Here is a 27735-nt window from a genome sequence, read left to right as displayed (position 1 = left end):
TCAGATTTGAGGTTGAAAATGATCGCTCTGGATTAGTCAGAACCAGGGGGCTGGCTCAGCCAGGCTCCCTAGGTCAAGGCTGAAGTTTAGGCATTTTAAGGGGATGAAAGAAGTGATTTTTGAGGCTGGGGCACCAGGGAAAGGGTGGGGGCTAACACCAAGAAAGAGTGCTCCTGAACTTGAAAGGGTCCAGTTCCCCAGGATCAGCCTTTGGCCCTGATGTGAACTGATTCAGCTAAACAAAGCTGGGGCGGGGCGACAAGGCCTGGGGGACTTGTCAGCTCAGTGCCCCTGAGGTAACCATTAATCCCTCCCCCGGGGAAATCCAGAGCTGGTCCCTTGAGGAGCAGATCCTGGGCAGAATGGAGGAACACACAGAGGCAGGCTCAGCAGTAGGGCTGGGGGACCAGAAGGTCCTAATTGACAACCCTGCTGATATTCTAGTCCTTGCTGCTTATTTCCTGCTGGTCGTTGGTGTTGGCTTATGGGTAAGAAGTCGAGGTGGTGCTCCTAGAGACCAGGCTTCTTCGGGCCTGGGGGGAAAGTCTCAGGGAGACCCAGGCAGTTCCAGGGGCAAGACGTCTGGATATTTGAGGGAGAAACCCAGGGCGGTGGGGGGGGGGGGGGGAGGCAAGAAAGTCTTTTGATAGCCTCAGGGAGGCCTAGCCAATACTCATTCCTCATCTTCTCAGCTTTGGACTAGGCTGCTTGATAGGCTCAGTGGATTTTCATCAGAGACAACACTTTAAATGAGGTCTCTGTTCCTCTGTCCATGTTATGGCTTACCAGATGAAGCCCATAGGCCTGATCCAAGGCCCCTAGAAAAGTCAGGCCAAATCTCCCCACACTCAGGCTTGGGTAGTTGGACATTAGGTTAGGGCCTGGGTTGCTATGGGTGCTTGGGAAGAGGTTGGGGGTGGGGTGGGGTGTGAACCATTAGGGGAGCCGAGCATTGGTTAATCTTCAGCCTGAAACAAGGCTGAGGAATGTGTTGAGGAGGCTAATGAGGTCCAAAGATGTGCCCCAAACCCAGGTCTCCCCCAACTCCTGTCCCCCAGTCCATGTGCAGAACCAACAGAGGCACTGTCGGAGGCTACTTCCTGGCGGGACGAAGCATGGTGTGGTGGCCGGTGAGAGAGGCTGGGCTATGGAGTGGGAGGAGGTCTAGAGAAGCAGCTTGGCTCACCCCCATCTCTGGCCACCCAGGTTGGGGCCTCTCTCTTTGCCAGCAACATCGGCAGTGGCCACTTTGTGGGCCTGGCGGGGACTGGTGCTGCAAGCGGCTTGGCTGTGGCTGGATTTGAGTGGAATGTGAGGCCCCCTTTGCGCCAATCACCTCCACCCTCAGTGGGAACCCCTGGAAGGGTCACACCTGGGGAGGTTCCAGGCAGAGGGGATATGAGCCCGGAGGTGGGACTTCCCAATTGGGTGGGGTTGGGCTTTGAGTGAGGGTCACATGCCCAGCTTTGGGGCAGGGGTTACATAGGAGATGACCACTTTCAGGGCAGGGGTAGTTCCTGCTCCTGACTTTCTGTGTGAGCCTGGACCAGCCACTACCCTCTGTGGCCTTGATTTACTCCTCTGAAGTGGGTGAACAGCCTCAAAGATAGTAAAGTGCTTATTCTGATGGTCTCTGAAGTCGTGGCCTGTGAGGATCTCTGGATTAAAGGCCCTTGCAGAAATGGGAAGGAAACGAAGCCCTGGAACAGAGGCTCACTTTGGAGGGTTGGAGAGATCAGGCCTTTGAGCTCAGGGCTTCCTGGAGGAGGAGGCCTCTGAGCTGAGCCTTGAGGGACAGAAGGTCTGGGTGGATGGAGAGGAGAGGGGAGGCAGCGCTGCTTGGCAGAGGCTGGGGTCAGGCTGAGGGATCTGTGCTTGGGTTTATGTACTGGGGGAAGGAGTTGGGAGGTGGGGGGGGGGCATGGAGGAGGAAGATAGGGACCATCTTGGGAGGGACAGGCCAGGGGTCATGGTCTGGGAGGGCAAGGTGGACTCCAGTTAAAGGCCCAAGAAGGTGTCAAGACTCTGTTCCTTAATGACTAGGGACATTGTCTGCAGTTGTGTCCTCTGGGCCCCAGGTGCGACCTTTTCTTGGAGTAGTACATTCACGAAGAGAAGGAAGTTTCTCAGACCATTCAGGGGCGAGGGCCCGCTTACAGCAGGATCTCAGACGGGGATTCACCCTGAGCTGTTGCGCTATGCCCACAGGCGCTGTTCGTGGTGCTGCTACTCGGTTGGCTCTTCGTGCCGGTGTACCTGACCGCAGGCGTCATTACGATGCCGCAGTACCTGCGCAAGCGCTTCGGGGGCCGTCGTATCCGCCTCTACCTGTCCTTGCTCTCGCTTTTTCTGTACATCTTCACCAAGATTTCGGTGCGCAGGCGCGGTGGGCGGGGCGGGACCCTGGAAGGGCGGGACCACGGAGTAGAGGTCTCCAGAAAGCCCGGGAGGGAGCGGGATCAAAGAGAAATCACTGTAAGGATCATGGCGGGGGCAGGGCCTGGAAGGGATAGGTTTCTGGGGCCGTGGCCACAGTGGGTGGGACTTGGGAAGGCCTGGCCATTGAAAAATGAGGGAACCTTCCAGGCGTGGCCACATAGGGTCGTGGTCTGGGCAGGAGGGGGACCTGGGACCCTGCCCTGGCCCCAGGGTCCTGACTTGCGCACTTGCTGCTTACCCCAAGGTGGACATGTTCTCCGGGGCAGTATTCATTCAGCAGGCTCTGGGCTGGAACATCTATGCCTCTGTCATCGCGCTCCTGGGCATCACCATGATCTACACTGTGACAGGTGGCCGTGGCAGGGGCTTAGGGAACGGAGCGGGCTCCGGAGCCGCGCTAGGAGTGTGGATGTGTGGGCGGGGTTTAGGGGAGTCACCAGAGCAAAGTGAGGTGGTGAGGTTCTGAAGCGTGATGTGGTCCAAGCAGGACAAAAACCTAAATCTTTGGAAAGCAAACTCTCCCTCTTTCCCCACTGTTCCCTGGATTTGGACTGGAATTCCTGAGCGCTGAGCCCGTGCTGGACCTGGGCAAAAAGGAAGATTTTACTTATCAGCTCTTACTCTTCTTGAACGCCTGGGAGGGGAGAGGGGACTTGGCCAGTCTCCAGGATCACTCACCAAACCCGTGCAGTTCAGAGGGTCTGGGGGTGGGGCCCGAGGCCAGACCCTGGACCGGAGTGGGTAGGGCCTGGTGCCAAGGCCGGCTTAAGGGGCCTGGTCTCCGTGATGGGATGGAACTGAGAGTTGGACCTTAGAGAATCACCCCTTCCTATTACACAGATGAGAAACCTGGGGCCTAGAAGGGGGCCTTTAGTGGAGGTCTTTACGTGGGAGCCTGGCCAAGGAGGCAACAGGGGAACCTAAAACTCAGCCACACTCCTAATGCCGAGTGCATGAGCCACGAGAATGGGCCATCGTTTTGAAATTTGTTCTCCAGGAAGGGGCGCCTTTTCCAAATTTGCACAGACACCGCGGGTACTGGGGGCAGCCTGACTGGGTTATCCCCGCTGACCCAGGCCCGTTGCAGGAGGGCTGGCAGCGCTGATGTACACGGATACCGTGCAGACCTTCGTCATTCTCGTGGGGGCCTTCATCCTCATGGGTTACGGTATGGCTCTCGGCCGGGGGGAGTGGGGGGGCGCGAAGGTCGTGGGTCGCAGAGCCCTCAACTTGGGGGCAGGGACTTTGCGCATCTCTGGCACGTGGGTCCTAGGGAGGGCCTTGGCGCAGGCGCCAGGTCCCCTGACGACCTTGCTGTTTCAGCTTTCCACGAGGTAGGAGGGTATTCAGGGCTTTTTGACAAATACTTGGGGGCAGTGACGTCGCTGACGGTGTCCGAGGATCCGGCTGTGGGCAACATCTCCAGCTCCTGCTTTCGACCCCGGCCCGACTCCTACCATCTGCTCCGGGACCCTGTGACGGGGGACCTGCCGTGGCCCGCGCTGCTCCTGGGGCTTACCATCGTCTCAGGCTGGTACTGGTGCAGCGACCAGGTGCGGTTAGTGCTTGGGTGGGGAGCAAGGCTGGTGCAGAGCCAGAACCGCTGTGGGCGGAGCTGAGATGGGTGGAGCCTGAACCTATCGGGGCGCTAGGTCGAAGGCGTGGTCTGAGGGGGCGGGAACGGGGCCAGGGTGGAGATAAACCCGATGGAGCCGGATCCAAGAGGTAGGGTCTGTGTGTTGAGCTGAATTGCTTGCGCCTCTAAGCCGGAGGCGAGCCCTGAATTAAAGTGACGAGTTGAGGCAAGGCCCGAGGGACGGGGTATCCGGTACTGGATGCAGGTAGTTGAACGCACCTCGTCGCAGGTCATAGTGCAGCGCTGCCTGGCCGGGAAAAACCTGACCCACATCAAGGCGGGCTGCATCCTGTGTGGCTACTTGAAGCTGATGCCCATGTTCCTCATGGTCATGCCCGGCATGATCAGCCGTATTCTTTACCCGGGTAACGTCTTCCTCCCCGCCCCGACCGAGAGTCCTGTGCCTTATCCAGCCCCTTTCTTGTGCAAGGATTCAGGTGCCTGTCTCCCATTTCAGTTACCGTGCTAAGATTTGGGAATCTGGTCACCCAGCCCCATCTCCCACCAGGGGTCCCATCTTTCTTCCAGTAGGATTCCCCGTCCCCACTTCAGGGATCCGAATTCTCAGACTAGGTCCCGTCCTAGCCGTGTCGTGCCTTCTCTCCCGCAGACGAGGTGGCGTGTGTGGTGCCTGAGGTGTGTAAGCGCGTGTGCGGCACTGAGGTGGGCTGCTCCAACATTGCCTACCCGCGGCTCGTCGTGAAGCTCATGCCCAATGGTGAGGGCGAGCACCTGGGTTTTCCCCTGCTCACAGGCGCAGGCACACTGCGGAGACTGCCCCTGGGACGAGTCACCCCTCGCCAAGCCCACACCCTCCCAGGACACCCTGGTGGCCCTAGACTGAAGTTCCCATCGGCCCGCAGGTCTGCGCGGACTCATGCTGGCGGTCATGCTGGCAGCGCTCATGTCCTCGCTGGCTTCAATCTTCAACAGCAGCAGCACGCTTTTCACCATGGACATCTACACCCGCCTGCGACCCCGCGCAGGCGACCGCGAGCTGCTGCTAGTAGGACGGTGCGGCCTGGGTTTACTCCCATCTCCTGACCTACAAATTAGCCTGGTGTGGGAACAGGGAGCACTCCTAAGTTTGGGGGAAGGCGGGGGTCCTGAGTGAAATCTGATGGCCGCCCACCGCAGGCTCTGGGTGGTGTTCATCGTCGCCGTGTCGGTGGCCTGGCTACCGGTGGTGCAGGCAGCGCAGGGCGGGCAGCTATTTGATTATATTCAGGCAGTCTCCAGCTACCTGGCGCCACCTGTGTCCGCTGTCTTCGTGCTAGCGCTCTTTGTGCCCCGTGTCAATGAGAAGGTGAGTGTGCATAGTTGTGAGCTTGGGGCAGGACTAGGCCATTCCCAGGAGGCTGATGCTCTCTCCCCCTACAGGGTGCCTTCTGGGGACTGATTGGGGGCCTGCTGATGGGTCTGGCGCGCCTTATTCCGGAGTTCTCCTTTGGCTCTGGCAGCTGCGTGCGGCCCTCAGGGTGCCCAGCGCTCCTCTGCAGCATGCACTACCTCTACTTTGCCATTGTGCTCTTCGTCTGTTCTGGCCTCCTCACCCTTGTAGTCTCACTGTGCACAGCACCCATCCCGCACAAGCACGTAAGTGCTGGCCTCTGGAGGGGCACTAAACATGCACCGTGTGGGCTAGTGCAGCCCTCTCCACCAGCAGTCTGCCAGTCCGCTTCCAGGAATGCCCACTGGGGGGACTGAATTTCTATAGAGGGCTGGTGAGGGCAGGCTGGGAGTCCAATTTGAAGTTCCGTTTGCAAAGCAGGCACAATGTTTTATTTAAATGACATTTATTTGAGGTGGTTTGGGGGGATGTGGCTTGAAGATTGTGAGGGAAGTGATTAAAGCCCCTGAAAGTCCTTGGCATGGCCTTTGGGACTGAAAACACACAGGATGTGATTGGTGGCTGAGAGAGACGGAGGACTATCTTGAAAGCCCACAAAAGGGTTTGGTCTTGTGCTGCTGCAGGGCAGATGCTCCAGGGCAGGGCTGACTGGAGGGAAGGACGAAAGAGCTGGGCCGGGAACGATGGGCAGGATTCCTCCTTAGAGAGGGGGAAGGCAGCAGGAGGAAACTGAGCAAATACCCACAGGAAGGAACACTGTAAGGACTCGAAGACTAGAGTCTAAAGTATAGTACTACAACTGTGAGTGTAGACAGGGAACCTGGGGTGATGAAGCGGGGGTTGGGGGGAGCAGGACCAAGAGGAGCTTGGGTTTAGTTTGAGGACAGCCATGGAAGGTTGGCTCTGAGTGAGCTGAGCCTGGGCTGGGTGTGCAGGCTGGATAGGGAGGAGGTTAGGGGTGCCAATGTGGACAACAGACCTCGGGGTCTCGGGTCGGGGAACAGAACTCCCACTTGGTCCCTGCTCCCACCCTTCCCCAGCTTCACCGCCTGGTTTTCAGTCTCCGGCACAGTAAGGAGAAGCGGGAGGACCTGGATGCTGATGAGCTGGAAGGTCCAATCTCACCCCCTGTACAGAACGGGTGCCCCGAGCATGTAGTAGAAATGGAGGGTAAGGCACTGCCCAAGGAGGTGGGGCTAGGGAACTGGGTGAACCAAGTTTCCTGAAACTAACTATCGGGCCTCAATTTTTCCCAGAGTCCCGGTCCTCGGCACCAGGCCTGCTCCGCCAGTGCCTGCTCTGGTTCTGTGGAGTGAGCAGGGCTGGGGCAGGTAGTCTGTCAGCTCCCACCCAGGAGGAGGTGGCTGCAGCAGCCAGGCGGCTAGAAGACATCAGTGAGGACCCGAGCTGGGCCCGTGTGGTCAACCTCAATGCCCTGCTCATGATGGCAGTGGCCACATTCCTCTGGGGCTTTTATGCCTGAGGCCAACTGTGTTGGACACCATGAGCCACACAGCCAGGGCAGGGCTCAGCCTTACAATGAGTGGGGGTGGGGAGCCTGCAGTGGTGAGATGGGAGTGGGGCAGGAGGGGGAGTAGGAAGGCCCTGGTTTCCCTTCTCTTCACCTGTCTCTGCCTGAGGTCCACTCCATCGGACTGGCAGTCACTTCCTGTGAGGTCTTGGCCAACCTGCCAAGCAGTTCCCCTAAGTAAAAATAAAGCTGCTTTTCCCACATTCTGCTATGGCCAAAGTGTCATTGCTTCAGGCTCCTGTCCTGGGACCTGGACCTCTGTCTGGGCTGCTCACAAGAATTTCTTCTCTGGAGACAGGAGCCATGTGGCCCTCCACTCATCCACCTCTAGCTGGTGCTTCTCAGTCTTCCAACCGGCATCCTGCAGTCCTGGGGAGAGGTCATGGGAGTGCTGCCAGGACCCTGGGGGAGGAGACTCTGGGCTGACCCTGGGGAGGGGGTTAAGGAGTGGCACAGGCTCGGCATGGCCTTGCTTCTGCTGGGTAATCTCTGGCATAAAATAAGGCTAAAACCTCATCTGGTTGCAGCAAGAATTCATTGACCTAGCACACGGAAAAGGGTGGAACTGAGTAGGTGCTAAATAAAAGGCCATCATCAGTAATTTGCGAGCCTCCCCGTGCCCCTAGTTCTTCAATGCCAACTGGGATTACACAGACTGTCAGCACTAACTTAGCCCTCAGGGAGACCATCCTAACCTCCCCATCCTGCAGAGAGGGAAACTGAGGCCCAGACTTAAGCTCACAGAGAGAACCCAGGTCTTCCACCTCCCAGGTGGAGGGGTGGGGATAGGGGTAGGCAGGGCCCCTGGGGAGAAGGCCTCAGAGGCCAAGGAGCCATAGGGCTGAAGGATGTTTTTACCTTTCAAGAACTTTGGGAACAGCTTGTCCAACACATGGTGCGTCTCCCTGACGATGACCCAACTCTCTTTCGCGAGACCTAGGGGGTTGCAGAACCAGCAGCTCTCAGGTCCGCAAGCTGAAGAGGGAGTGCTTCCTTTCTCCACCCCAATTCTAGTCACCTGCAGTTTAGATTTTGAGGTGCTTACCTGCCTGTACTCGGTTCCTCAGTTCCTCCAGCTCTCTTGGGAGGGGCCCATCTCTCCGCAGGGCTCCAAGCACCAGCCCGTGTGTGGCGGCCCTCAGGACGGTCTCAGGGCCTGCCATTTGGCTCAGAACTACCTGTACCTGGTCTGGAGAGACCCAGGGACAGACTGGTACCAGGGAAGTGCCACCTCCCCAAACACGCTCAACCCTGCTACGGCTGCTTCATCCCTGTCTGCCCCCAGAGGCCTTGACCTGGCATGGAAGGCCATCTCTCACGCTTTCCTTTCCAACTTCATCTCCCGTTGCTCCCCAGTGCTCTGGACAAACTGAAATGCCCAATTTCCAAATACAATTTCAGGGCAGCTCACTGAGCTGGGTTCATTTTGCATGTCTTTAATGGCTAGTGAAAATAAGCCCCTTTTAGCACACAACTAGCAGACCAGGAAACTCTAGTACTTGTTTCCTCAAGTAGTGACCCCGGATGGGAGAGAAAATAACCAAAGGTCGTAATCTTATTTGAGTAAGTGTGTTACAATGTATAGAGTGTTTGTAAATAATCACCTTATTTGATTCTCATAAAAACACTGCAGGTATGAAGGCAGGTATTGTTAGCTCCATTTTACAGAGAGAGAAAGTGAATTTCATTGGGGCATGCAGCAATGATTTCTGTGTGTCAAGTCTTAGTCCAGAGCTCACTCCAGGACACCAGGCAGCCTCCAAACTGTCCAGGCCTTGTGGCCTTGGAGCTGGAGGAATGAGAGGCTGAACCCAGGAGGATGAGTCTAAGGCTAGGAGAATGTGGCACACTTACTTTGTGACTGGTTCCAGCGAAGGAGGTAGGGTTCTTGGTGCCCCTCAACCAGCTGCTGCAGCTCAGAGACACTGAAGGAGAGAGTGCAGTGGGGGAGGAGAAAGCAAAGGTAGGAGCAACCATCCAGTCAACTGAACAGCTACCTGTTAACCATAACTGTCCATACTTCATCTGTCCTTCACCCGCTTCCCAGCTCTCTCTCATTACCTATGCACCCCACATCCATCCTTCCTTTCTTCCTGCATCCTGTCCTCCATTTTCCTCATCTATCCATTCTTTCCTCATCCAACAAATACATCCTTTATATCTATGTTACACATTCTCCTCCCCTCAAGCACTCATACTGACCCCCAGTCTGTTCAGCAGAGATAAAGAACCTAGAGCAGAGAGGTGGGGCCTGGTCAGGGGAAGCCAGTATGTAATTGGAATAATGAGCATGTGTGAGGAGTGGGAGTAGTGATAGGTGGGAGACACTGGGCCACTCACCTGGAGATCAAGCGGTGTAGGGGGACCCCCAGGGATAGAGACACAGATGGCCAGAAACCTGTGGGAAGCTGGAGTCAGGATGCCCAGGCACCGGGAGAGACTGGGAGACATAAGACTTGAGACAAACAGGTTGGGTCACCTGTCCACAGTGGCTCCATCCTATTGGCTGAAGTGGGGCCAAGAACCTCTCCTCTCTGAAGGAAGTGCTTCAGGACCAGCCAGAGCCGGCCTTCGTTCAAGGTCTCTATGACAAGGGCTCGGACTGCCCGGTAGTTGGCGTAGATGTGGAGGGCAGTGAAGAGGAAGAAACAACCAAGGCTGAAGCTGGTGAGAGAGTGAGGTAGTCAATGTGGGCAGAGGCCTAGCTGGGCACCTCCTCCCCGCCCTTGATCCCAGCTTACCTAGGGCAACCTGACACCAGGGGAAGCATCAAGAGGCTGACCAGGAGCCCTGCCAGGTTTACCAGCGTCTCCTGGAAAATGGCAGAGGGATTGGGAGTTGGAGGGCTCCCCTCCAGGCTAGACTGAATATCTTTGAGTGCCTTTCATCACAATCCCCCTCCTCTGGAACCTCCCAAGGCTCCCTACACTGATGAGGGCACCTAGTAAATTTTTAACGTTTTTGGTGAGTGAGCTGTCATTTAAGATACCAGCTGCTTCCCTGCCCAGGTAGATGCAATGCCGTTGGAATGTTATCTTTGTTTTGCAAGAGTCACCTGAGTAGCCCTACACTCAGGCAAGTAAATGTCCGCAGAATAGGGAACTACTTTTATTTGGTAGTTTAAAAAGGCTGACCCCCACCAGCCCCTTGGTATGCAGTAATTGGCAGACACTTTTGCAAAGGGGTCAAGGAATCGCCCAGGAAGAAAGTACAAGATCTAAACCTCTTCCCTTGAGAATCAGTGTTATTAGAGCCCCCTGATGGCCAGAGATGGCCTGACGGAGCACACTTTAGGGTAAAAGACCACAGGCCACCTGCCCCCAACTCATCATGAGGGAGGAGTCTGGGTTGATGCCCCTGACTATGGGGTCCCCAAGAGAGTTGGTGCTGGGAAAGAGTGGGCCTGAGGCTGGAGAGCTCTTCTTACTCAGCCATCTTGGCAAGGGGGTGGGCCATGGAAATAAAGGCTGTGGGTGTGAGAGTAAACTGGGGATCAGTGGCCTTGGGAGCTCAGGAGCAGAGGGACCTCCTCTCCCCTAGATGGGAATAGTGATTTCCAGCAGCCACATTAAGTGGCAACAAAGCAACATCAGCAGAAAGCAGGGACCTGCTGCAGGACTGAGCACACGTCCTAGCTTGCTCTGGTGATGTGTTACTGCCTCTATGGACTGAGGAAGCCCTGTGGCCTTGGAAAATACAGCTTGAGGGTCGGAGGTGGGCTGGGAGTTAGAAAGAGGGCAGGTGAGAGACAACAGGCATGAAGCTGGGAGATCCTAAAGAGAAGGGCCTGGATTGTACTTATTTCTCCCTTCCTAACCACCTATGGGGGAGATAACAGGGAAGAACTAGTCCAACCATTTCCTGAAAGAAGGGACTTGCGCAAGGGTAGCCAGGGAGACTGAAGCTCTCTATGCCTTAGTTCCTCATCTGTAGAATGGCAACAATGAGTACCTCCTGCACAAGACAATTGTAAGGATTTAATAAGTTCACAGAAATGAAATACTTGGCACATGGTTAATGCTTAATAGATATTAGTTTGTGTTAATATTATTGAAAGGAATTAGTCTTAATTTTTTTTTAAATGAAGTTCTATTTAGAAACCGAACAGGGCCGGCCTGGTGGCACAGCAGTTAAGTTTGCACGTTCCGCTTCTCGGCAGCCCAGGTTCACCGGTTTGAATCCCATGTGCGGACATGGCACCGCTTGGCAAAAGCTGTGGTAGGCGTCCCATGTATAAAGTAGAGGAAGATGGGCATGGAAGTTAGCTCAGGGCCAATCTTCCTCAGCAAAAAGAGGAGGATTGTCAGTAGTTAGCTCAGGGCTAATCTTCCTCAAAAAAAAAACCAAACCCAAAAAACAGAAACTGAACAAAACAATATAAGAGAAGGCCAGAAAGCAGGACTGGATAGAAAAGAGGTTTCTAAATTCCTTCAGTGTCAAAGAAAACCATGTCACACTTCTGACCTCCCTGGGCCTCACTTTCCCCATCTGTAACACAGGGATAACAACACTATCTGCCTCATAGGGTTGGTGTGAGAGTTAAATGATGCAGTACACATAAGCACTTAGCATGGGGGTTTGGGGGGATCCAATACCTGTAGAATTCAGCCTTAGGGGTATCCCTACCCCTACTGCAGGCTCCCTTGGTCAGCCGAGGGGTTGGGCCAGAAGGGCCTGCTAAACTGCTGAGTGGAGGCCTTTGCCCAGTGACCCCAGCCACCTCACATGCTGAGCACTTTTTGACTTGCTAAGTGCTTTAACATGTGGGGCCTCATGTGATCAGGACATCTACCTCCCACGGTGTGTGGCTATGGCTAGAGTGGGCAAGGGCCAGGGCAAGGGCTCACTCTTGGCCACACAGGCAGCAGGCAGGGGCTTGGACTTGCCACCAAAGCCCGTGCCCTCATACTGGACTACCTACCCTGAGAGTCAGAGCCTGGGGCACCTACATTTCTTCCTGCGTGTCCCCCACTCCTACCCGCAGGAGCACTCGGGTGCTTCTCTCCATACTCTCAAATTGTGGCATGGCGTGATACCCCCCAATCCTCCCCTGCACCGTCCTTCCAATTCCGGCCGCTCACCTGACTGCTATCCTTGGCTGACACATCAGCCATGTTGTTTCTCCGGGCCTGGTGCATGGTCAGTGCAGCCCGAGTGGCACCACCAGCCACGCTTACAATGCACTGGGTGGGGAAAGGGAAGAGTGAAGGTCAGAGAAGCCATGAGCTGTGGCAACATAGGTGCTTCTGTGGGTGAGCCAAGTAAATGGCTCACACTAGCTTGACAAGACCAGGTCTTAGGCCACCCCACAGCAAAACCCTGAATGTTGTCCTTGGTATCTTGTTCTCACCCTCTATATCCACTAGGCCCACCTCCCCTGTCTTGTTCCAGGAGAAAACTAAAGTTTGCCTGCCATACCACCCTGTGGAAAAGGCCCCAAGGAAACTCAATTTCTTTCCCCAAGGTGGAGGCCCAAAGACCATTCTTAGCCCACAACTTCCCCAGCCTCCAACTTCTACTTTGGCTGTACCCTCCCTGTTGCTGAGCTCCCAGGCCCAGTCTGGTTTCTAACTTTATGCTTAAATTTTGCCTGCCTGTAACTAACTCCACTCTCTTCCTGCCCTAGTGAAGGCCTAGCAAGCCTTCCAGGCCAGTTCAAAACCCACCCCAGTGGCCCTGACCTCCCATGGCACCTGGATCTCTCCCTCTGAGATCGAGGACGGTAAAGCTCATTGATGAGGATCATTGATCACCTTCATTCATCTCATATTTACCAAATCTTTTAGATGCCAGACACAGATTTAGGTGCTGTGAAATAATTCAGACACAACCCCTGCCCTCATGAAGCTTAAAAATCAATAGATGATAAACTAGTTATTATGTAGGCAGAGCTTATTCAAAGGTAAAATGAAAGTGGTGCAAAATGAGGCTGGAGTGACTGGCTTGGACCTGTTCACATGGAACCTTGCAAGCTTTGTTAAGGTCTTTATACTAAGAGCAATGGGGGCAGGAAAGTGACCTGATTTGATTTCCACTCTTAAAAGGATTATTAGGCTGCTCTGAGAAGGACTGAACAGGGGTGAGACTGGAAACAGGGAGACTACCTAGGAAGTAACTGCGCTTTTTCAGCAATGAGGAATTACCAGATGACATGGAGATGAAGGAGTGAATAGACTGGAGAGATTTAGGAGGGAAAAATAACAGAATTGAATGGAGGTTTAGCTGAGGGTGACAGATGAGGGAGGAGAAGGCATGGATGACAGCCAGGCTCCTGGTTGGCGCACCTGGGGGACAGAGGTGCCAGTCACGGAGACTGGAACTCCAGAGAGGGTAGGGAGGGAAGGGGGAAGGAAGTTTATAGCCCTGTTACATTTCCTTATTTGACAGATGAAGAGACTGAGGCCTCAAAGGTGGAGTTTAGTGCAGAATTTAGGCAGAGGTCACAATCCTTGGTCCACAGCTATAGCACTGATTTTTTTCTGGGGTTTCCTGCTCTGGAGGAGGAGGGGGTGCGCATGACATTTAGTGCCTGGGCCAGGGAAGGTAAATGTCCACCACCACAAGTAACTGTTGCATCCGAAACATCAGTAGTGCCCTGTAGAGACACACTGCTCTAAAGTGATTCTGAACAGGCAGATGGGCCTTGGAGATGGATCTTACCTGTCTTCTTAAGAGTCTTTCTCTATGCCAGGTACTTAACCCTGTGGTGAAGACAGGCTAAGCTCTTTGCTGAACCTTGCTAGGCCTCAGTTTCCTCACTGGATGAGGCCAACCTGAAGGATCTGTGAGGGTGAGCAGCCTGGCAGAGAAGAGCTCGCATTCACCCTACTTGCCCCTCTAGCCTCACTGTCCAGTCTGTGCTCTGTCTGGCCACTGGACCTTGACCCATGCTGTTCTCTTTGCTCAGAACACCCACCTGGCACCTTAAACTTACTATTCAAGATGCAGCTGCAGGGGAGGACTTCCTGCCTCCCCTGACTAGGCCAGGTTCCCTGCTGAACCCTCTTGAAGCCCCCTACGCTTCTCATCTGGAATACCTGTAGCTATAATTCTGTAAATATTTGTTTAATTATGTGTGGCTTTCTTTCAAAGATGAGAGGGCCCACACTCCGTGGCAAATATGCAGTAGGCACTCAGTAAATATTTTACTGAAAGAATGAAAGGTAGCCAGAGTTGGTACCAAGATGTTGACACTGGACCACCACTTCTGTATCTCAGTTCAGATCTCCCTCGCCAGTCCTGTGGCTCCAGACACTGCCTTAGACTGACTATCTGAGGCACCAGAGTCTGTCTGGCTGGAGGAGGATCATATAGTTGGGTCCAAGTAGAAACATCTGAACATTTTTACTCTTCTAGAAGTGCCTGGAATACAAGGTCCAGGCTGGGCTTACTTGTGGGCCCCAAGTGAGCCCACCCACAGCACCACCAAGGCAGGTATCTTGGGTATAGGGGTGCTCCAGAGGTAGGTACCTTGGCCAGGTTGCTGATGCAGACGATCATGGTGAAACAGATTGGGTATACAGGAGCCATAATCTCAAGGAACATGGCTACATCATTGAGGATGTCAGCAAAAAGCCTGGAGGAAGGGATCAGAGGTTAGAGGTCAGACGTAAGAGAACTTCATAATAGAAAACGCCTCTCCCCTCTGTCCCAGCCCCTCCTCACCTCCAGTGCTTGGCATTACAGTCCAGTTTGCTCCTGTTGGGGAGGAGAGGTTGGTTTACAATTTGGATTTAAGGAGAAAACGGATCCTGTGGGCAGCGCAGGCCATCCTTAGGCCAAGGTAAGGTCCAAAGGGCTCAGGAAAACCCACACACCAGCCAGACATCTGTCCCAACACTGTCACTGCTGCCTGAAATGCCATCATCAGCTGGGAGGACTTTCAGTGGTCACTTAGTATTTCCCCCTTGCTAACTATGATGCACCAAAGGAAAAAACTGATTGCCTTGTGGCTGCTCCCCACCCTTTGCCCCTCTTCTGAGAGAAGCTCCCCCTGGGTTCCTCTGCCATCTCTCCTCTTCTTCCTCCTGCTCATCAAGGGTACCCAGCAAGAAGTCCACACATTTTGGACTGGTAAACAATACATTTAGTGTGAGCCCCACATGTTACAAATAACTAGCCCAGAGAGGGGACAGGAATTCCCTTGGATTACATGCAGAGTCGGGGAAAAGGCCAAGAGAAAGAGCCAGGCTCTGACATACAAGCCTAGGATATTTCTATTACACAAGAGGATGGCTGCCTCTTCTGCCAGGCAGAGCGACTCCCTGGCCCATGCACAAACACCTGGCAACCAATTCTCCAAGATTCCAGTGGCAGGAGATGTTGCAGCTCCCAGCACAGGTCAGAATTTGCAGCATTAGCCCCAACTCTTAATTTGCAAATCTCCTGGAGAGAAAGGGAGCATTCCTGGGTGGGGTCTGGGACACACATGGGGAGCTCTGGAAGGAGAACTAGAACACATGGGTCTGGTCTAGGGCTCTGCCCCATAAAGCAGCCTGACACTACAGAAAGAGTACAGGTTTTAGGCTTAAATCCCATCTCACTAGTTACAAGCTGCGTGACTTGGGTGAGTAACCTCCCTCTTTTAGGTCTGCTTCACATCTGTAAAATGTACACATTTAATCCTACTCTACAAAGTTGTTCTAAGGCTGATACATATAGGGAGCTTGTGAGGCACAGAGCTGTTAATAGCACCTAGTGTTGACTTATTATGTGCCATGTAATGTGCTAAGCACTTTGCATAAACTACGTCACTGAACCTCACAATCACAATGGCAGATACTAAATCACTCCTGAGGTTGCCCAGTACTGACCTGAGGAAGCAGGCAGCACAAGATCCTTAATCCCTTCTCGATAAATAATGACACTGATTCCATGTAGAGCAAGCATCCTGATGACCTGCCCAAGCCCACTCCCTGCTCAGCTCAGCAAAGTCCAACCAAGTGTCTGAGCCACCAAAGTAGCCTCTGGAGTAAAGTCATTCCTTTTGGGTTAAGCATTGTCCCATTCAGGCTTCTTTTTTCACGTGGAAACAGAAGACACATAAAGCCTTGTGGCTCTCTCTGTTTTTCCATGATGGGCATCAGAGTGGCAAATCAGTGCTCTTGAAGGCAGATCTGATCATAGCAATGGCTCTGTGGCTTTACTGCTAGGTGATCCTGGGCAAGCCACCGGGACTGGGCACTCACTAAAGACTCCTTAGCTGTGAAAATCTTAATTGCTAAATCTCCCCTCCCCTGGAGACTTGGAGGAGAGAAGGGAGCTGAAAATAAAGCCAGGACTGAAACAGACATGATCCCTGTCTGGGGAGAGTAGCCAGAGGGCTGCTTACCAGGAAGACAAACTCACCCCTTCCACCAGGCAAAGATGATGCGGCCCAGCATGCCAGTCGAATCTGGGGGAGAGAGGCACTGGTAAAGAACAAGGAAGACCTTTGGGGGCTGTGGGGCCTGGCAAACCCTGGCACTGAAATGGCTGATTCACCTTGGGTCACTGCTCATGGGGACTCAGTCTGGTACGGTAAGTTCTGGATAGACATAGCTGTACAATCGGGTCAGAAGTACCTAGACTTAGCAATTCCTCAGTATGTACCCAAGAGAACTATGTACCCATGCACACCAGGAGACGTAGACCAGAAATATTCTTTGCAGCATTGTTCATAATAGCAAAAAACTGGGAATAGTGCAAATGCTCATCAACAGGAGAATGCATAAATAAATTCTGGTACATTCAATCAGCAGATTAGACAGCAGTGAAAATCCAATGGACTACAACTACTTACATCAAAATGGATGAATCCTAGTATTATAATCTTGCATGAAAAAGTAAGCCATGACAACTCAAACACAATGTACTTTTCCTAAAGCTCTAAAACAACTAAAACTAAACAATGCAGTGTTTAGGTATATATATCTATATGGTACAACTATTAAAAAAAAAAGGCAGGAAATCCTGTGTGGAAAGTTCAGAGGTTACTGTTGATATTCTAGCTCTTAGGTTGGGTAGGGAATTCACAGGTGGTCATCAGAGTATAAATAAATAAAAAGGATTTGAACTGCAGGTTGGTGACAGAGAGCTGGGGATGTGAGGCAGAGGGAGAGACCTCCCTAGGCTAGTGAGAGTCAGCGAAGTCTCCAGAATCAGCTAGACCTTCATTTATACAACAAATGCTTGCTGGCTACCTACTCTGTGCCAGGCACTACATGAGGCATGGGGGATACAGTGGTGATCCAGAAAATCATGGTTCTAGGCTCAAAATCCAGTGCAAAAGCAGACAGCAATCAGTGTGAGAAACATTGATTTAGACTAAGCATCAATTAACTGTGGCCTGCGGGCTTCCACTCCCTGTTTCTACAGAACAAAGTTTTATTGGAATACAGCTGTGCCCATTCATTTACACATTGTCTATGGCTGTTGTCATGACAAAATGGCAGAATCAAGTTGCTCTGACTGAAACTATAGTCTGCAAAGTGTAAAATATTCATCATCTGGTCCTTTACACAAAGTTTGCCAACCCTTGATTTAGACTATACCTCATACTGAGAGTAGCGCTCGTTAAGTTCAACAGGGGGATCACAAAGAACTGTTCTAGAACCAAACAACTGGGAAGGCCTCATACAGGAAAGGACAGATATGGTGGGCAGAGGACTCCCAACTTGTTTGAGCTTGAGGGCATGGACCTTTAAGTGAGGGATGCAGAGAGAAGGGAAACTACGTTGTAGGAAGGAGGGTTGGGAGCTTCCCACAACGTATAAAGGTGGGGACAGAGGTTTAGCCTCCCCCATTCTCCACTGGAAAGAGATGTACTCACCCCTTGCCACAACCTCCATCCTTGGGCATTCAGGCCTTCTAAGTAGACATCTTTACCCAACCCCGGACCACTAGGCACTCTGGTGGACACCTGAAATACCTATGTCTTTCAGTCTTCACAAAAATCCTAGGAACTTGAGAGGGAGCATTCCTTTTCACAAAGCAACTGAAGCTCACAGGAGACAGGTGGACAAAAATGGGACTTTTTACAAGAAAATCTGGATTTCTAGCTTTTCTGGAAGAACCTGAAGAATGGCAACACTGGGCCTGCCTTCCCTTACTGCCGCAGTTGGCTGAGGCTGAGCAGCCACCTCATTCAGAGAAGGCATGTGTACAACACATCTCCCATCCAGCCTGCCGTCTCTCCATTTCTGTCCCTTATATGTCCCTGGAAGTAACACCCATCAGGGTGGCTTTATAGGCCTCCTCCCTCTGTCACTCACCTCACCCTCTTCCCTTCAACTACATTTTATTCTACACAAAATTTTCCTTGTTCTGTTTAAGATTCTTGTATTGGATCAACTTAGTAACTCTGAACATGGCAAGATGACTTGTACTGGTTGAGGGAGAGCTCACTGGGCCAGACTCTATTTTTCTTCCCTTTGACTGTACTCATATCCAATCAGATGTATGTCCTACATATAATGGCCACTTGGCAGAAAGGGGCTCTATTCATTTATTAGAAGCAGGCTGCAGGGACCTTGGCAGAATCTGGAGGTTGACCCGAGTAGGCGGTAATGACACACATTCTCCCTATTATCTGACAGTCAACACTATCCACTAGACTAGTCAACTTAATTCCCACCTGCTCTTCTTTGCCTCACAATTAGCTGAGCTGTAGGATCTAGAAACTTTTGAGTCCTACTAAGGGATCATTTGCCCACAAATTGTACTTGGCTCCACCCTAAAATCCCAAGTGGCAAGAGGGTGGTGGTTGTGAGTGGCACCCAGGAGTCAGTCAGTTTGGATCCAAATCATGGCCCCATGTTACCTTAGGCAAGTTAGTAAATCTCTCTGAGCTTCAGCTTTCCCCTCTGAAAAGCCCATTAATAATGGCATCTACCTAATATGGCTGCTGCAGAGATTAAATTACATATTACATCTAAGTGTGTAAAATGTCTGGCATACAGTAGGCTGTCAAAGTATTAGCTGCCAGGGGCCGGGCCAGTGGTACAGTGGTTAAGTTTGCACATTCCGCTTCAGCAGCCCGGGGTTGCCCTGTTTGCATCCTGGGTGCGGACATGGCACCGCTTGGCAAGCCATGCTGTGGCAGGCGTCCCACTTAGAAAGTAGAGGAAGATGGGCATGGATGTTAGCTCAGGGCCAGTCTTCCTCAGCAAAAAGAGGAGGATTGGCAGCAGATGTTAGCTCAGGGCTAATCTTCTTCAAAAAAAAATTAGCTGCCAGTAGTATTACTATTGTTAATTATGACAATTAACATCATGTTCCATTAAGAGATCTGTAACTGAAAATGACCATACCAAAAAATTCCAAGGGAGTTTCTTGTATAAAGCTCCGCATACAAATTTCCCATGTTTGATGCAAATAAGTTTGTAAAATCTCTCCTAAGAAGGCTTCTTCTAATGTCAACAACAGGCTCTAAAGTAAGTGGATATTTTCATATCTTACGTGGTCTTATTTTTTTCTTAATAACCTGCCTGAGTTGGACATATATAGGCAACATGTTGGTGATAAGGCTTAGAAATGACATGAAAACACCAGCTACTGACCCTAGCTCCTGCTGCATTTCAAACACTTAGCCAATAGGAGAGCAACGGAAAAGATCCAAACCAAGCTCAGTGTGGTGGTATGAAAATGTGGACTCTGGAACTAACCCTCCTGGGTTCAAATCCATTCCCTACCACTTACTGGCTGTGACCCTGGGCAAGTTACTTTTCTGTGCCTCAGTTTCCTCATCTATAAAATGGGGATAATGACAATACTACCTATCTTAGAGCTATTGTGAAGACTGAGACAGTACATTTAAAGACTGGCATACAATAAGAACTGTTTGTGTGAACTATGATTATTAAAAGAAGAGACAGTTAGGACAAGTCACAGATCACCACTTCTCCACTGAATGTACCATTAGAGAAAGTTTCTTTTCAAAGGTGACTCACATTTGGCCAGTTTGCTCAGTCTTAATGGTAAAGGTGTAAGCAGGAGCCTCTTGATTCTCTAAGAGATCCAGGGAGGCTCACCAGAGGTGTGGCCAGGCTGATGCTAGGAATAGAAGGAGCCTTACCTTAGGTCTGATTTAAACCTCCAGGGGGAACAGTAGTGAAAGACAAAGGACAGTGGAGAGAGCTATGGGCTCTCCTGATGTGGAACAGTTTCCCTTTTCTTTTCTACTTCACTCTCTAGGTGCCATGGTACCAAAATGTAACTTTTTTTAAGTGGTTTTTCAAAAAGTTGTACATTCAACAGATGGTTACTATAATTGCTATTTACAGCATCATCTAGTGTCCCAGAGGATCTAAGATGCCTTTCATCTTTCCCAGAACCTCCTCTCCCCCTACTCAGGATCAACTACACAATTTTTTTTTCTGGAACTAATCGATTTCCTCCACACCAGGCAGCTGGTAGTTTTATCCAATAACCACACTTTTATGCAGTCCTCCACAAAGAGACTAGGGATAAAGGAGAGGGGACAGTTAACTTAGGGATCTGGGCCGCAGATGATTTAGGGACTCTGACCAGTATTTATGGGGAACAGAGTGCGGTTGCAAGGCTGGTGCTCAGGATGAAGGTATTGTAGCTGTGGGCGATTAATTAATTGTTGAATAAAGCCAACAAGATCTTTAAAATTTACTCAGTCAAATTTTGTTTTTTAACAGGGTACAAGGCACTGTTCTAGGCACTGGGGAGACTTGGCTTCCGCATCTAATCAGGCACGAGTCCATAAATATCACAGCCCAAAGCTAGAAGCCAGAACACTGGCAGGGGTGAAAGGAGGGGTATGCGCAGTCGGAGAAAAAGGGGCCAGGGAGATGGGAGGGCTGAGAGCAGTGACAGGTGAGGCTCCATGGTCCAAGCTCACCTTTCACGAGCCAGGTGGCCGTGGCAGCTGAAACAGAGGCTTTTGCGTCTCCTACCCCTAAGCCTAGCAAGACTGCGTGGGTGGCCAGGGAGCCCGAGAGGCTGGAAGCAAAGGCCTGCAGGAGAAAAGAAGGGGGTGAGGAGTGGGCGCAGGAGCACGGGGAATCTAAGTTCTATTCTCAGCTCTCCTTGGTGTGTGACCTGGAACACGTTACAGCTCTGCTCTGGGCCTCCTTCTCCAGTCTATAAACAGGCAAGGAGAGGTGGCCCGTATTGCCTCCTTCACCGCCGACTACATGCCGCCCCCTACCCGAGTCGGCCGGGCTGACCTGCACAGAATCCCACAGCTGGTAGGGCAGATAGTCCGGGCTGACGCTATCGGGGAAGCCCTGTGGCAGGAACAAGGCCAGGAGCCGGGAGAGAGGTGCTGAGGCGGTCGCGGGAGCCCCCTCTCCGCCCCCATCTGGTCCTTCGGGTTTTGCTGTGAAAGCCCCAGAGAACCCCCACCAGCGCCACCCCCAGGCCTCCCACTGCAGGCTCCCGTCGACAGCGGCGCAGCAGCCCCGGGCGGCCCCGGAGCCGTACTGCTCCGAGCACAGCCGGGCCTCCAGGCTCGCGCCGTCAGCCATAGCGGCTCTCTCCCTGCAGCCCCGTGTAGCTGGAAACGTGGCCAAATGACATTTCCGGCTCGACTACGGCGGCTGCAGAGGGGCAATCTTCCTTTGCGAAAGGGCTACCAGCCTCTGTCTTCGTCTGTCCAGCCCAGGAACCAGACTCTTCCTCTCTGACCTCCGGGCCTCGCCTCGGACACCTCGGGGCGGATCCTGGCGTTTGTTCTTTGTAGCATTTTGTAGCTGCGCCCCGGGAGTCATGGGGGCCCTTTGACCCGCCTAGCCCTGGACTCCTAGGACCTACAACTTCCAGCTATGGGGAGAAGGAAAAAGGGCGTCCCTAGGGAACTGTTGTGTTCGAGACCCGGTGCGGCCACAGAATTTTTAGCTGTGTGACTTTGGTCAAGTCAGTGTCCTTCTCTGCGTCTTAGTTGCCTTCTTTATTGTGAGGCCAGGGACTATATTTTACTCCTTATTTTATCTCCGCTACGTAACACATGGTAGGTGCTTAAAAGATATTCATGAATGAACGAACGAACGCATGATGAGAAGTTGGACCAGGTGATCCCTGAGGCGCTGTTAAGCTTCCCTTTTTGTTTGTTTTTGTTTTTCTTCTGGGCGTCTCTGGCCCTCCACTAGAGATTCTCTGTCCTTCAGCCTTCCCCAAGACTGAAAGAGTATTATTTCTCAAAGGAACCTAAAGACATCTGAGGATGAGAAAATCAAGGGATTGCAGTTAATAGTGTCAGAAAACAAGAGAAATAGACAAGAAGTTCTTGTGTGTTTAGTGGGGGAGATGGTCCATGAAGTTGGGGGGAGAGTCTAAAGTCAGAATGTTTCTCTCCCTCCCAACTCACCCCTTCTTCTCTTTCCCTCTCTCCCTTTCTCCTTCCCATCTAGTGCAATGTACTGACTCCAAAGTAGAAATTTGCTAAAAGTGCCCTCTTTTTATCAGAAAATAAAATATCCTGGTTCCTCAGCCTGGAACACCCTTCTACTCCACCTCATCTTATCTGAGACCTGTAGAGTCTCTCTGAGGCTGAGATAGACACTGGGCACTTCTTTTTTCTTTTCTTTTCTTTTTTTTTTAATTTTGAGTTTCCTGTTAGAGTGAAAAATTGAAGGGTTTAGAAACATGAAATATTTTAAATGTTAGCTTCTGTGAGTGTATTGAACTCGGAGGCCCACCTCTATGAATGAATTCCATCAGAGGGCCTTAGTTCTGTCACTTAGTATCTGTGAGATCTTTGGGCAAGTTTCTTGCCTCTCTGTCCTTCACTTTCTTCATCTGTAAAATGAGAATAATACTAATTCTTAACGCATAGTGTCAAGATGAGGATTACATGAGTCATATGTGGAAAACTCTTAAACTATGTTTGGCACATGGTACATGCTATTTAAGTGTTGGCCATTATTTGGGGTTAATGTCAAGTATTCAAATGTGAGGCCCTTTGCTCCATATGAGGCAGGTCAAATGGCCCTCATGACTAGCATCACCATATAATTTATTGTCCAAATCAAGATTTTTGAGAGTGTCATTAAAGGAGGCACTATTAATAATTACATTGGGATAATAGATTAGAGCTGTCCTGAGTGAACTGAGAGATATGGTCATGCTACTTAAGGACCTTCTTGGCTTTACTGACCACCATTGTGCAAGTTGACCTCTCCCTGCTCAGAGACCCTTGTTCATTGTAGGACTTATTTAGCCCAGTTTGTATATGGTTTTACTAGGTACCTCTTTCCTATCTTCCCAAGTGGACTGTAAGTGCCTGAGGACAAGGACGTATCATACACTTCTTTGTGGCTTCAGTGTCCAGATCAGTGGCTTGACAAAGAGATGAGTGATGGTCCCTCTTCTACCCTATGAGACCTCTTGGTAGCCTGCATTTGATGGTATACCAAACACTGGGCAGGATACTCCCAGCTGCACGTCTCCTTGACTTCATCCTCATCGGTCTCCCCACTTCTGCTCCTGCCCCCTTACAGTCCACTCTCCATGCAGCCTAAAACTCCCCCACTTAAAACCTTTCAGTGGCTTCCTGTTACTTTTATGGAAGAACATTCTCCTCCAAATCCTTCAATGGCTTTTCTTCACACTTGAAAATAAAACACAGAGGCCAGTCTGGTGGCCGAGTGGTTTAGCTCACGCACTCCACTTCGGCGGCCCAGGGTTTTGCCTGTTTGGATCCTGGGCACGGACATGGCACCGCTCATCAGGCCATGTTGAGGTGGCATCCCACATGCTACAATTAGAAGGACCCACAACTAAAATATACAACTACGTACTGGGGGGATTTGGGGAGAAAAAGCAATTAAAAAAAAAAAACAACGAAGAAGATTGGCAACAGTCGTTAGCTCAGGTGCCAATCTTTAAAAAAAAAAAGAAAACACAAACTTCTTGTCATGGCCCACAAAGCTCTGTAGATTGGGCCCTGCCCTCTCTCAGACTTCGTCCCTCATCATCCTCTCACCACCCCCACTGGAACATAAGCTCCAGGAGGACAGGCGCTTCATCTTTGGCACTGATAAATTCCCAGTGCCTTGTGCCAGTGCCTTGCACAAGGTAGGTGCCGAGTACCTATTTGTGGAGGGAACGAATTTATTTTCTCAATAGCTTCTTGTAAAGTAGGCATTTTATTCCTCCTTTACAAGATGAGGAAACTGAGGCTTATATATGTGAAGTGACTTCACCAAGGTTACAGAGCTGAAAAATGGCAAAAGCATTCATTCATTTATTCATTCATTCAACAAATATTTAGTGAGCAGCTGCTACTCTTCTAGGCATTGACGCAGGATTCAAATTTGAGGCTGATGATTTTAGAACTACACCATCTTTTTTCTTTCTTTTTTCTTTTGTATTCTTTTTGAGAATTATAAAAATAATAGAAAGATACACTCTTTTTTTTCTGCTTTTTCTCCCCAAGTCCCCCCAGTACATTCCACAGTACAAGTCCCCCCCATTTTGCTCAGCATGATTTTCAGATTCATTCATGTTGTCATGAGTACCATTAGTCTATTCCTTTTTATTGCTGAGTCGTATTCCAATGTATGAATATACTACAATTTGTATATCCATTCACTGGTTATTGGACATTTGGGTTGTTTCCAGTGTTTGGTTATTATGAATAAAGCTGCTGTGAACATATGCATTTGCATGGAAGTATTTTTGTAGACATGTATGTTCATGTCTCATGAACATCTAGGAATGCAATTGCTGGATCATGTGGTAAGTGTATGTTGAACTTTGTAAAAAATTGCCAAATTGTTTTCCAAAGTGTTTGTACCATTTTACACTCCCACTGGCAATGTATGAAAATTCTAGTTGTCCCATATCCTTATCAACACTTAATTAGTCTTTTAAAATTGTAGTCATTGTAGTGGTAGCACATTGTAGCTTTAATTTGTATTTCCCTGATGAGAAATAATGTTGAATGTCTTTTCCTGTGCTGATTGGCTATTTGTATATCTTCTTTGTGAAGTGCCTCTTCTAATCCTTTGGCCATTTAAAGAACTGGGCTGTCTTATTGAACTATAAGCGTTTGTTATGAATTCTGTATACATGTTCTTTGTCAGGTTGTATTGCAATTATTTCTCCTAGTGGTAACAAATATTTTCTATTCTAGATAAATGAAAACATGTTCACTCAAAAGTCTGTACACAAATATTTACAGCAGCTCTATTCATGCTTGCCACATCTGCAAACAATCCAGATGTCCTTCAGTGGGTGAATGAATAAACAAGCTGTTATGCATGCATGATGCACACTCAGCAATGAAAAGAAACAACTTACTTTTACTTGCAACAACTTGGCTGAACCCTAAGTGTATTATTCTGAGCGGAAGAAGCTAGTCTCAAAGGACTGTACGATTTCATTATAGGACATCTTCAGAAACACTGAACTGCAGTGATGGAGGACAGGTCGGTGGTTGGCAGGGTTTAGGGATGGGAGTGGGGAAGACTACAAACGGGTAGCACAAAGGAGTTTTTTGGGGTGATGGATATGTTCTTTATACTGATTGTGGTAATAGTTATGTGAATCTATATATTAAAATTCATAGATTATATATCAAAAGGGAATCAATTTTGCTGCATGTTAATTAAGAAAATGCTATAAACAAAAAAGCAAATGAAACCTCTGTGAGTGTATAGGTACCTATGTATATTGGTTTTTGAATGCAGAAAGATGTGACAGGAAATTCACACATTTTTAACACTGGTTACTTTGTTGGAGGAGGAAGCAAAAATGATCATTTTCAGTGCACACTTTTGTATTGTTTCATTTATTTTAATTAGTATGTGGTGATTTTGAAATTTGAAAAACATCTACCAAAAATAGAAAACATTAGGAAAATATTTAAAAAGAAGAAAAAGAGTATTTCTGCTTTGTTGAGTACCTGATGATATCGTAGAGAACAGACAGAAGTGTCTCTGTTCTTGTGGCGTGCAGCCTGGTAGAGTCCGGTCCCCACGTCTTACAGATGGCTCATCTACAAAATCTAGCTATTATTAGCACCTGTCTAATAGGATTTTTTAATAAGGATAAATACCTATTAAGGTGTTTGATGCTTGAAATGCTTGAAACAGTGCCTGGCACAAATGATAAATGTAATGTAAGCTGCTACTAATATATCATCTATGATGATATATATCATCATACTGTTAGTCAGTTTTGTTATCATTTGGAGCCTGGATACTGGGATGTGGGGCAGAAGGCAAGGTTTCCTGGGGCTGCCCACTTATCTGTTATTCTTGGCCTTGCTATCTTTCTAACTTCGGGGAAGCCTCTCCCTCCTTCCCCTCCCCTGGTTGACCTATCACCCTCCCTCAGGTCCTAGATGCAGGGCGTTTCCCTCTCAGGCCTGCACTTGTCTCCTTGTCTACATCTAGCTTGGCACCGAGGGACATACATATCCTGAAAAGTGTGAGTGAGACATACATTGTGCTGTTGGACCTGAAGGTGAGCCAACCTGGGAGAAACGTCATCTCAGAGCACGGCAGGATTTGAAAGGTATTGGAGGGGAGGTGGCCCTGCAGGGCACCAGTGATCTTTAAGGGGAGTAAGAGAATTGGGGGAAATACCCAGGGATGAGGGAAAAGGATACTTAAATTCTGTCTCCTTCTTTAACCAAGCAGATGGCCCTTCTTCAGGCTAACAGGGATCTCATTTCCACAGCAATTAAGGAATTTAATGTTCTGCTAAATCAGCAGGTAAGCCCAGGTACTCCATTTCAAAGGACAAGTCTGGAGTACTGGGGGTGGGTGAGGGCAGAGAAGGGAGAAAAATTTGGAGCTGGGAGAGTAATGGTGGAGTTGAGGGAAATAATTAGAGACAGGGAATACAAACCAGAGAAAAGAGGATGTCAGAGTTTATGGGTTATTCCTGAATCACATTGCTGACCACATTCTCCCGGGGCAAATCTCCCCTACCCCCAGGTCTTCTCTGATCCTCCTGTCTCTGAAGAGGCCATGGTGACCGTGGTGAATGACTGGGTGAACTTCTACATCAACTATTACAGGCGGCAGGTGGTGGGGGAGCAGCAAGAGAAGGACAGGGCTCTGCAGGAACTTCGGCAAGAGCTGAATATCCTGTCTGCCCCTTTCCTGGCCAAATATAGGGCCTTCCTGAAGTCCTTGTGAGCACTCAGATCACCCACGGCCTTTCTCCTAGCCCAGAGACCCAGGCTTGCATCTCCAAGAAACCTTCAATCCTGCCTCTGGATTCTTCAAGTCCTTGGGCTCTTTCCCTTTCATAGTGTTACTCTACCTTGACACTCAATAAAGAGGACTACTGGTTTTGCTGGTCTTCCTGGCTCTTGGGCTCTTCTTTGCTTGTCAGTCCCTGACTTGTGGAGGCAGTTGGTCCCTTTTCCTTCAGCCCTGCTTCCTAGATGTGATCTTGGAGATTTCATTCTTTAGAGCAGAGGTTAGCAGCTTTAAGAGGTAGCAGTAACACTGAGCAGTACTAAAATAGGCTGAAGGAGGGGCCAAGCAGGCAGAGACTAAAGAAAAAGTGCTAGGGGGAGGGATGGTAGAAAAAAAGAGGGAGATAGAGGCTCTTCTGAAACTGTGGTCCTGTGACATGCTTGTCTGTAGAAAGTTGATGCAAATCTCCCAGTCTTCTTCATACCACACTAGGTGAATCAAGAGCCCACTGACCTCAATTTTACAATCCCCTGCGCTTAGCCCCAGCTTGGACAAAGTTATAGCATCTTCTGACTCTAAAGACGACCACAGAATACCCCCCTGGAGTAGCGATGTGATTTAGACTTGGAAGGGATCTTTGGAACCACTCAGCACATCCCTTATTTTTCAGGCG

At 50.2% G+C, this 27735-nt stretch overlaps 3 protein-coding genes across 13 annotated transcripts; 2 read left to right on the top strand and 1 right to left on the bottom strand.

Moving 5' to 3' along the window:
- Positions 1 to 222: 222 nt before the first annotated feature.
- SLC5A2 (solute carrier family 5 member 2) lies at positions 223 to 7160 on the top strand. 2 transcript variants are annotated; one of them, XM_070567921.1, is made up of 14 exons: positions 223 to 488; positions 1059 to 1130; positions 1207 to 1311; positions 2209 to 2373; positions 2684 to 2789; positions 3527 to 3607; positions 3763 to 3992; positions 4305 to 4440; positions 4686 to 4793; positions 4939 to 5089; positions 5213 to 5381; positions 5456 to 5671; positions 6467 to 6596; positions 6683 to 7160. In XM_070567921.1, the coding sequence occupies exons 1-14, from the start codon at positions 363 to 365 to the stop codon at positions 6907 to 6909; spliced, it is 2022 nt and encodes a 673-aa protein (XP_070424022.1). In that variant the 5' UTR covers positions 223 to 362; the 3' UTR covers positions 6910 to 7160. The 2 variants fall into 2 exon arrangements, with proteins under 2 accessions (XP_070424022.1, XP_070424023.1); XM_070567922.1 differs by lacking the exon at positions 1207 to 1311.
- RUSF1 (RUS family member 1) lies at positions 5855 to 21583 on the bottom strand. 8 transcript variants are annotated; one of them, XR_011524741.1, is made up of 14 exons: positions 21135 to 21496; positions 20807 to 20921; positions 16306 to 16351; positions 14623 to 14655; positions 14428 to 14533; positions 12039 to 12140; positions 9699 to 9769; positions 9437 to 9621; positions 9298 to 9355; positions 8812 to 8882; positions 8003 to 8146; positions 7816 to 7893; positions 7052 to 7326; positions 5855 to 6125 (listed from the first exon to the last, which is right to left on the bottom strand). XR_011524741.1 is itself a non-coding variant. In XM_070567925.1 (14 exons), exons 1-14 carry the CDS (start codon positions 21432 to 21434, stop codon positions 6005 to 6007), a joined length of 1509 nt encoding a protein of 502 aa, XP_070424026.1. In that variant the 5' UTR covers positions 21435 to 21491; the 3' UTR covers positions 5855 to 6004. The 8 variants fall into 8 exon arrangements, 6 of the variants coding, with proteins under 6 accessions (XP_070424026.1, XP_070424028.1, XP_070424025.1 ...); XR_011524740.1 differs by having other exon boundaries at positions 7052 to 7385; positions 21135 to 21491; XM_070567925.1 differs by having other exon boundaries at positions 7052 to 7130; positions 21135 to 21491.
- A 4467-nt stretch (positions 21584 to 26050) lies between these two features.
- On the top strand, positions 26051 to 27222 carry AHSP (alpha hemoglobin stabilizing protein). Of its 3 annotated transcripts, none has more exons than XM_008514360.2 (3): positions 26051 to 26427; positions 26553 to 26627; positions 26853 to 27222. In XM_008514360.2, exons 2-3 carry the CDS (start codon positions 26553 to 26555, stop codon positions 27054 to 27056), a joined length of 279 nt encoding a protein of 92 aa, XP_008512582.1. In that variant the 5' UTR covers positions 26051 to 26427; the 3' UTR covers positions 27057 to 27222. The 3 variants fall into 3 exon arrangements, with proteins under 3 accessions (XP_008512582.1, XP_070424033.1, XP_008512577.1); XM_070567932.1 differs by having other exon boundaries at positions 26262 to 26376; XM_008514355.2 differs by having other exon boundaries at positions 26287 to 26427; positions 26550 to 26627.
- The last annotated feature ends 513 nt before the right edge of the window (positions 27223 to 27735 follow it).

Source organism: Equus przewalskii, chromosome 12, assembly GCF_037783145.1.
Source record: "Equus przewalskii isolate Varuska chromosome 12, EquPr2, whole genome shotgun sequence".
Lineage (NCBI taxonomy): Eukaryota > Metazoa > Chordata > Mammalia > Perissodactyla > Equidae > Equus > Equus przewalskii.
The sequence above is the reverse complement of the archived record's forward strand: the minus strand, read 5'-3'. Positions and strand labels throughout refer to the sequence as shown.

Coding starts and splice junctions, on each gene's coding strand:
- SLC5A2 (XM_070567921.1), top strand. CDS start 363: ATGGAGGAACACACAGAGGCAGGCTCAGCAGTAGGGCTGGGGGACCAG. Junction 489..1,058: donor TCGTTGGTGTTGGCTTATGG/GTAAGAAGTCGA, acceptor CCTGTCCCCCAG/TCCATGTGCAGAACCAACAG. Junction 5,672..6,466: donor CACCCATCCCGCACAAGCAC/GTAAGTGCTGGC, acceptor ACCCTTCCCCAG/CTTCACCGCCTGGTTTTCAG.
- RUSF1 (XM_070567924.1), bottom strand. CDS start 21,434: ATGGCTGACGGCGCGAGCCTGGAGGCCCGGCTGTGCTCGGAGCAGTAC. Junction 14,656..16,305: donor ATCTTTGCCTGGTGGAAGGG/GTGAGTTTGTCT, acceptor CCTCCCCAACAG/GAGCAAACTGGACTGTAATG. Junction 9,770..12,038: donor CAGCCAAGGATAGCAGTCAG/GTGAGCGGCCGG, acceptor GCCATTTTCCAG/GAGACGCTGGTAAACCTGGC.
- AHSP (XM_008514360.2), top strand. CDS start 26,553: ATGGCCCTTCTTCAGGCTAACAGGGATCTCATTTCCACAGCAATTAAG. Junction 26,628..26,852: donor ATGTTCTGCTAAATCAGCAG/GTAAGCCCAGGT, acceptor CCCTACCCCCAG/GTCTTCTCTGATCCTCCTGT.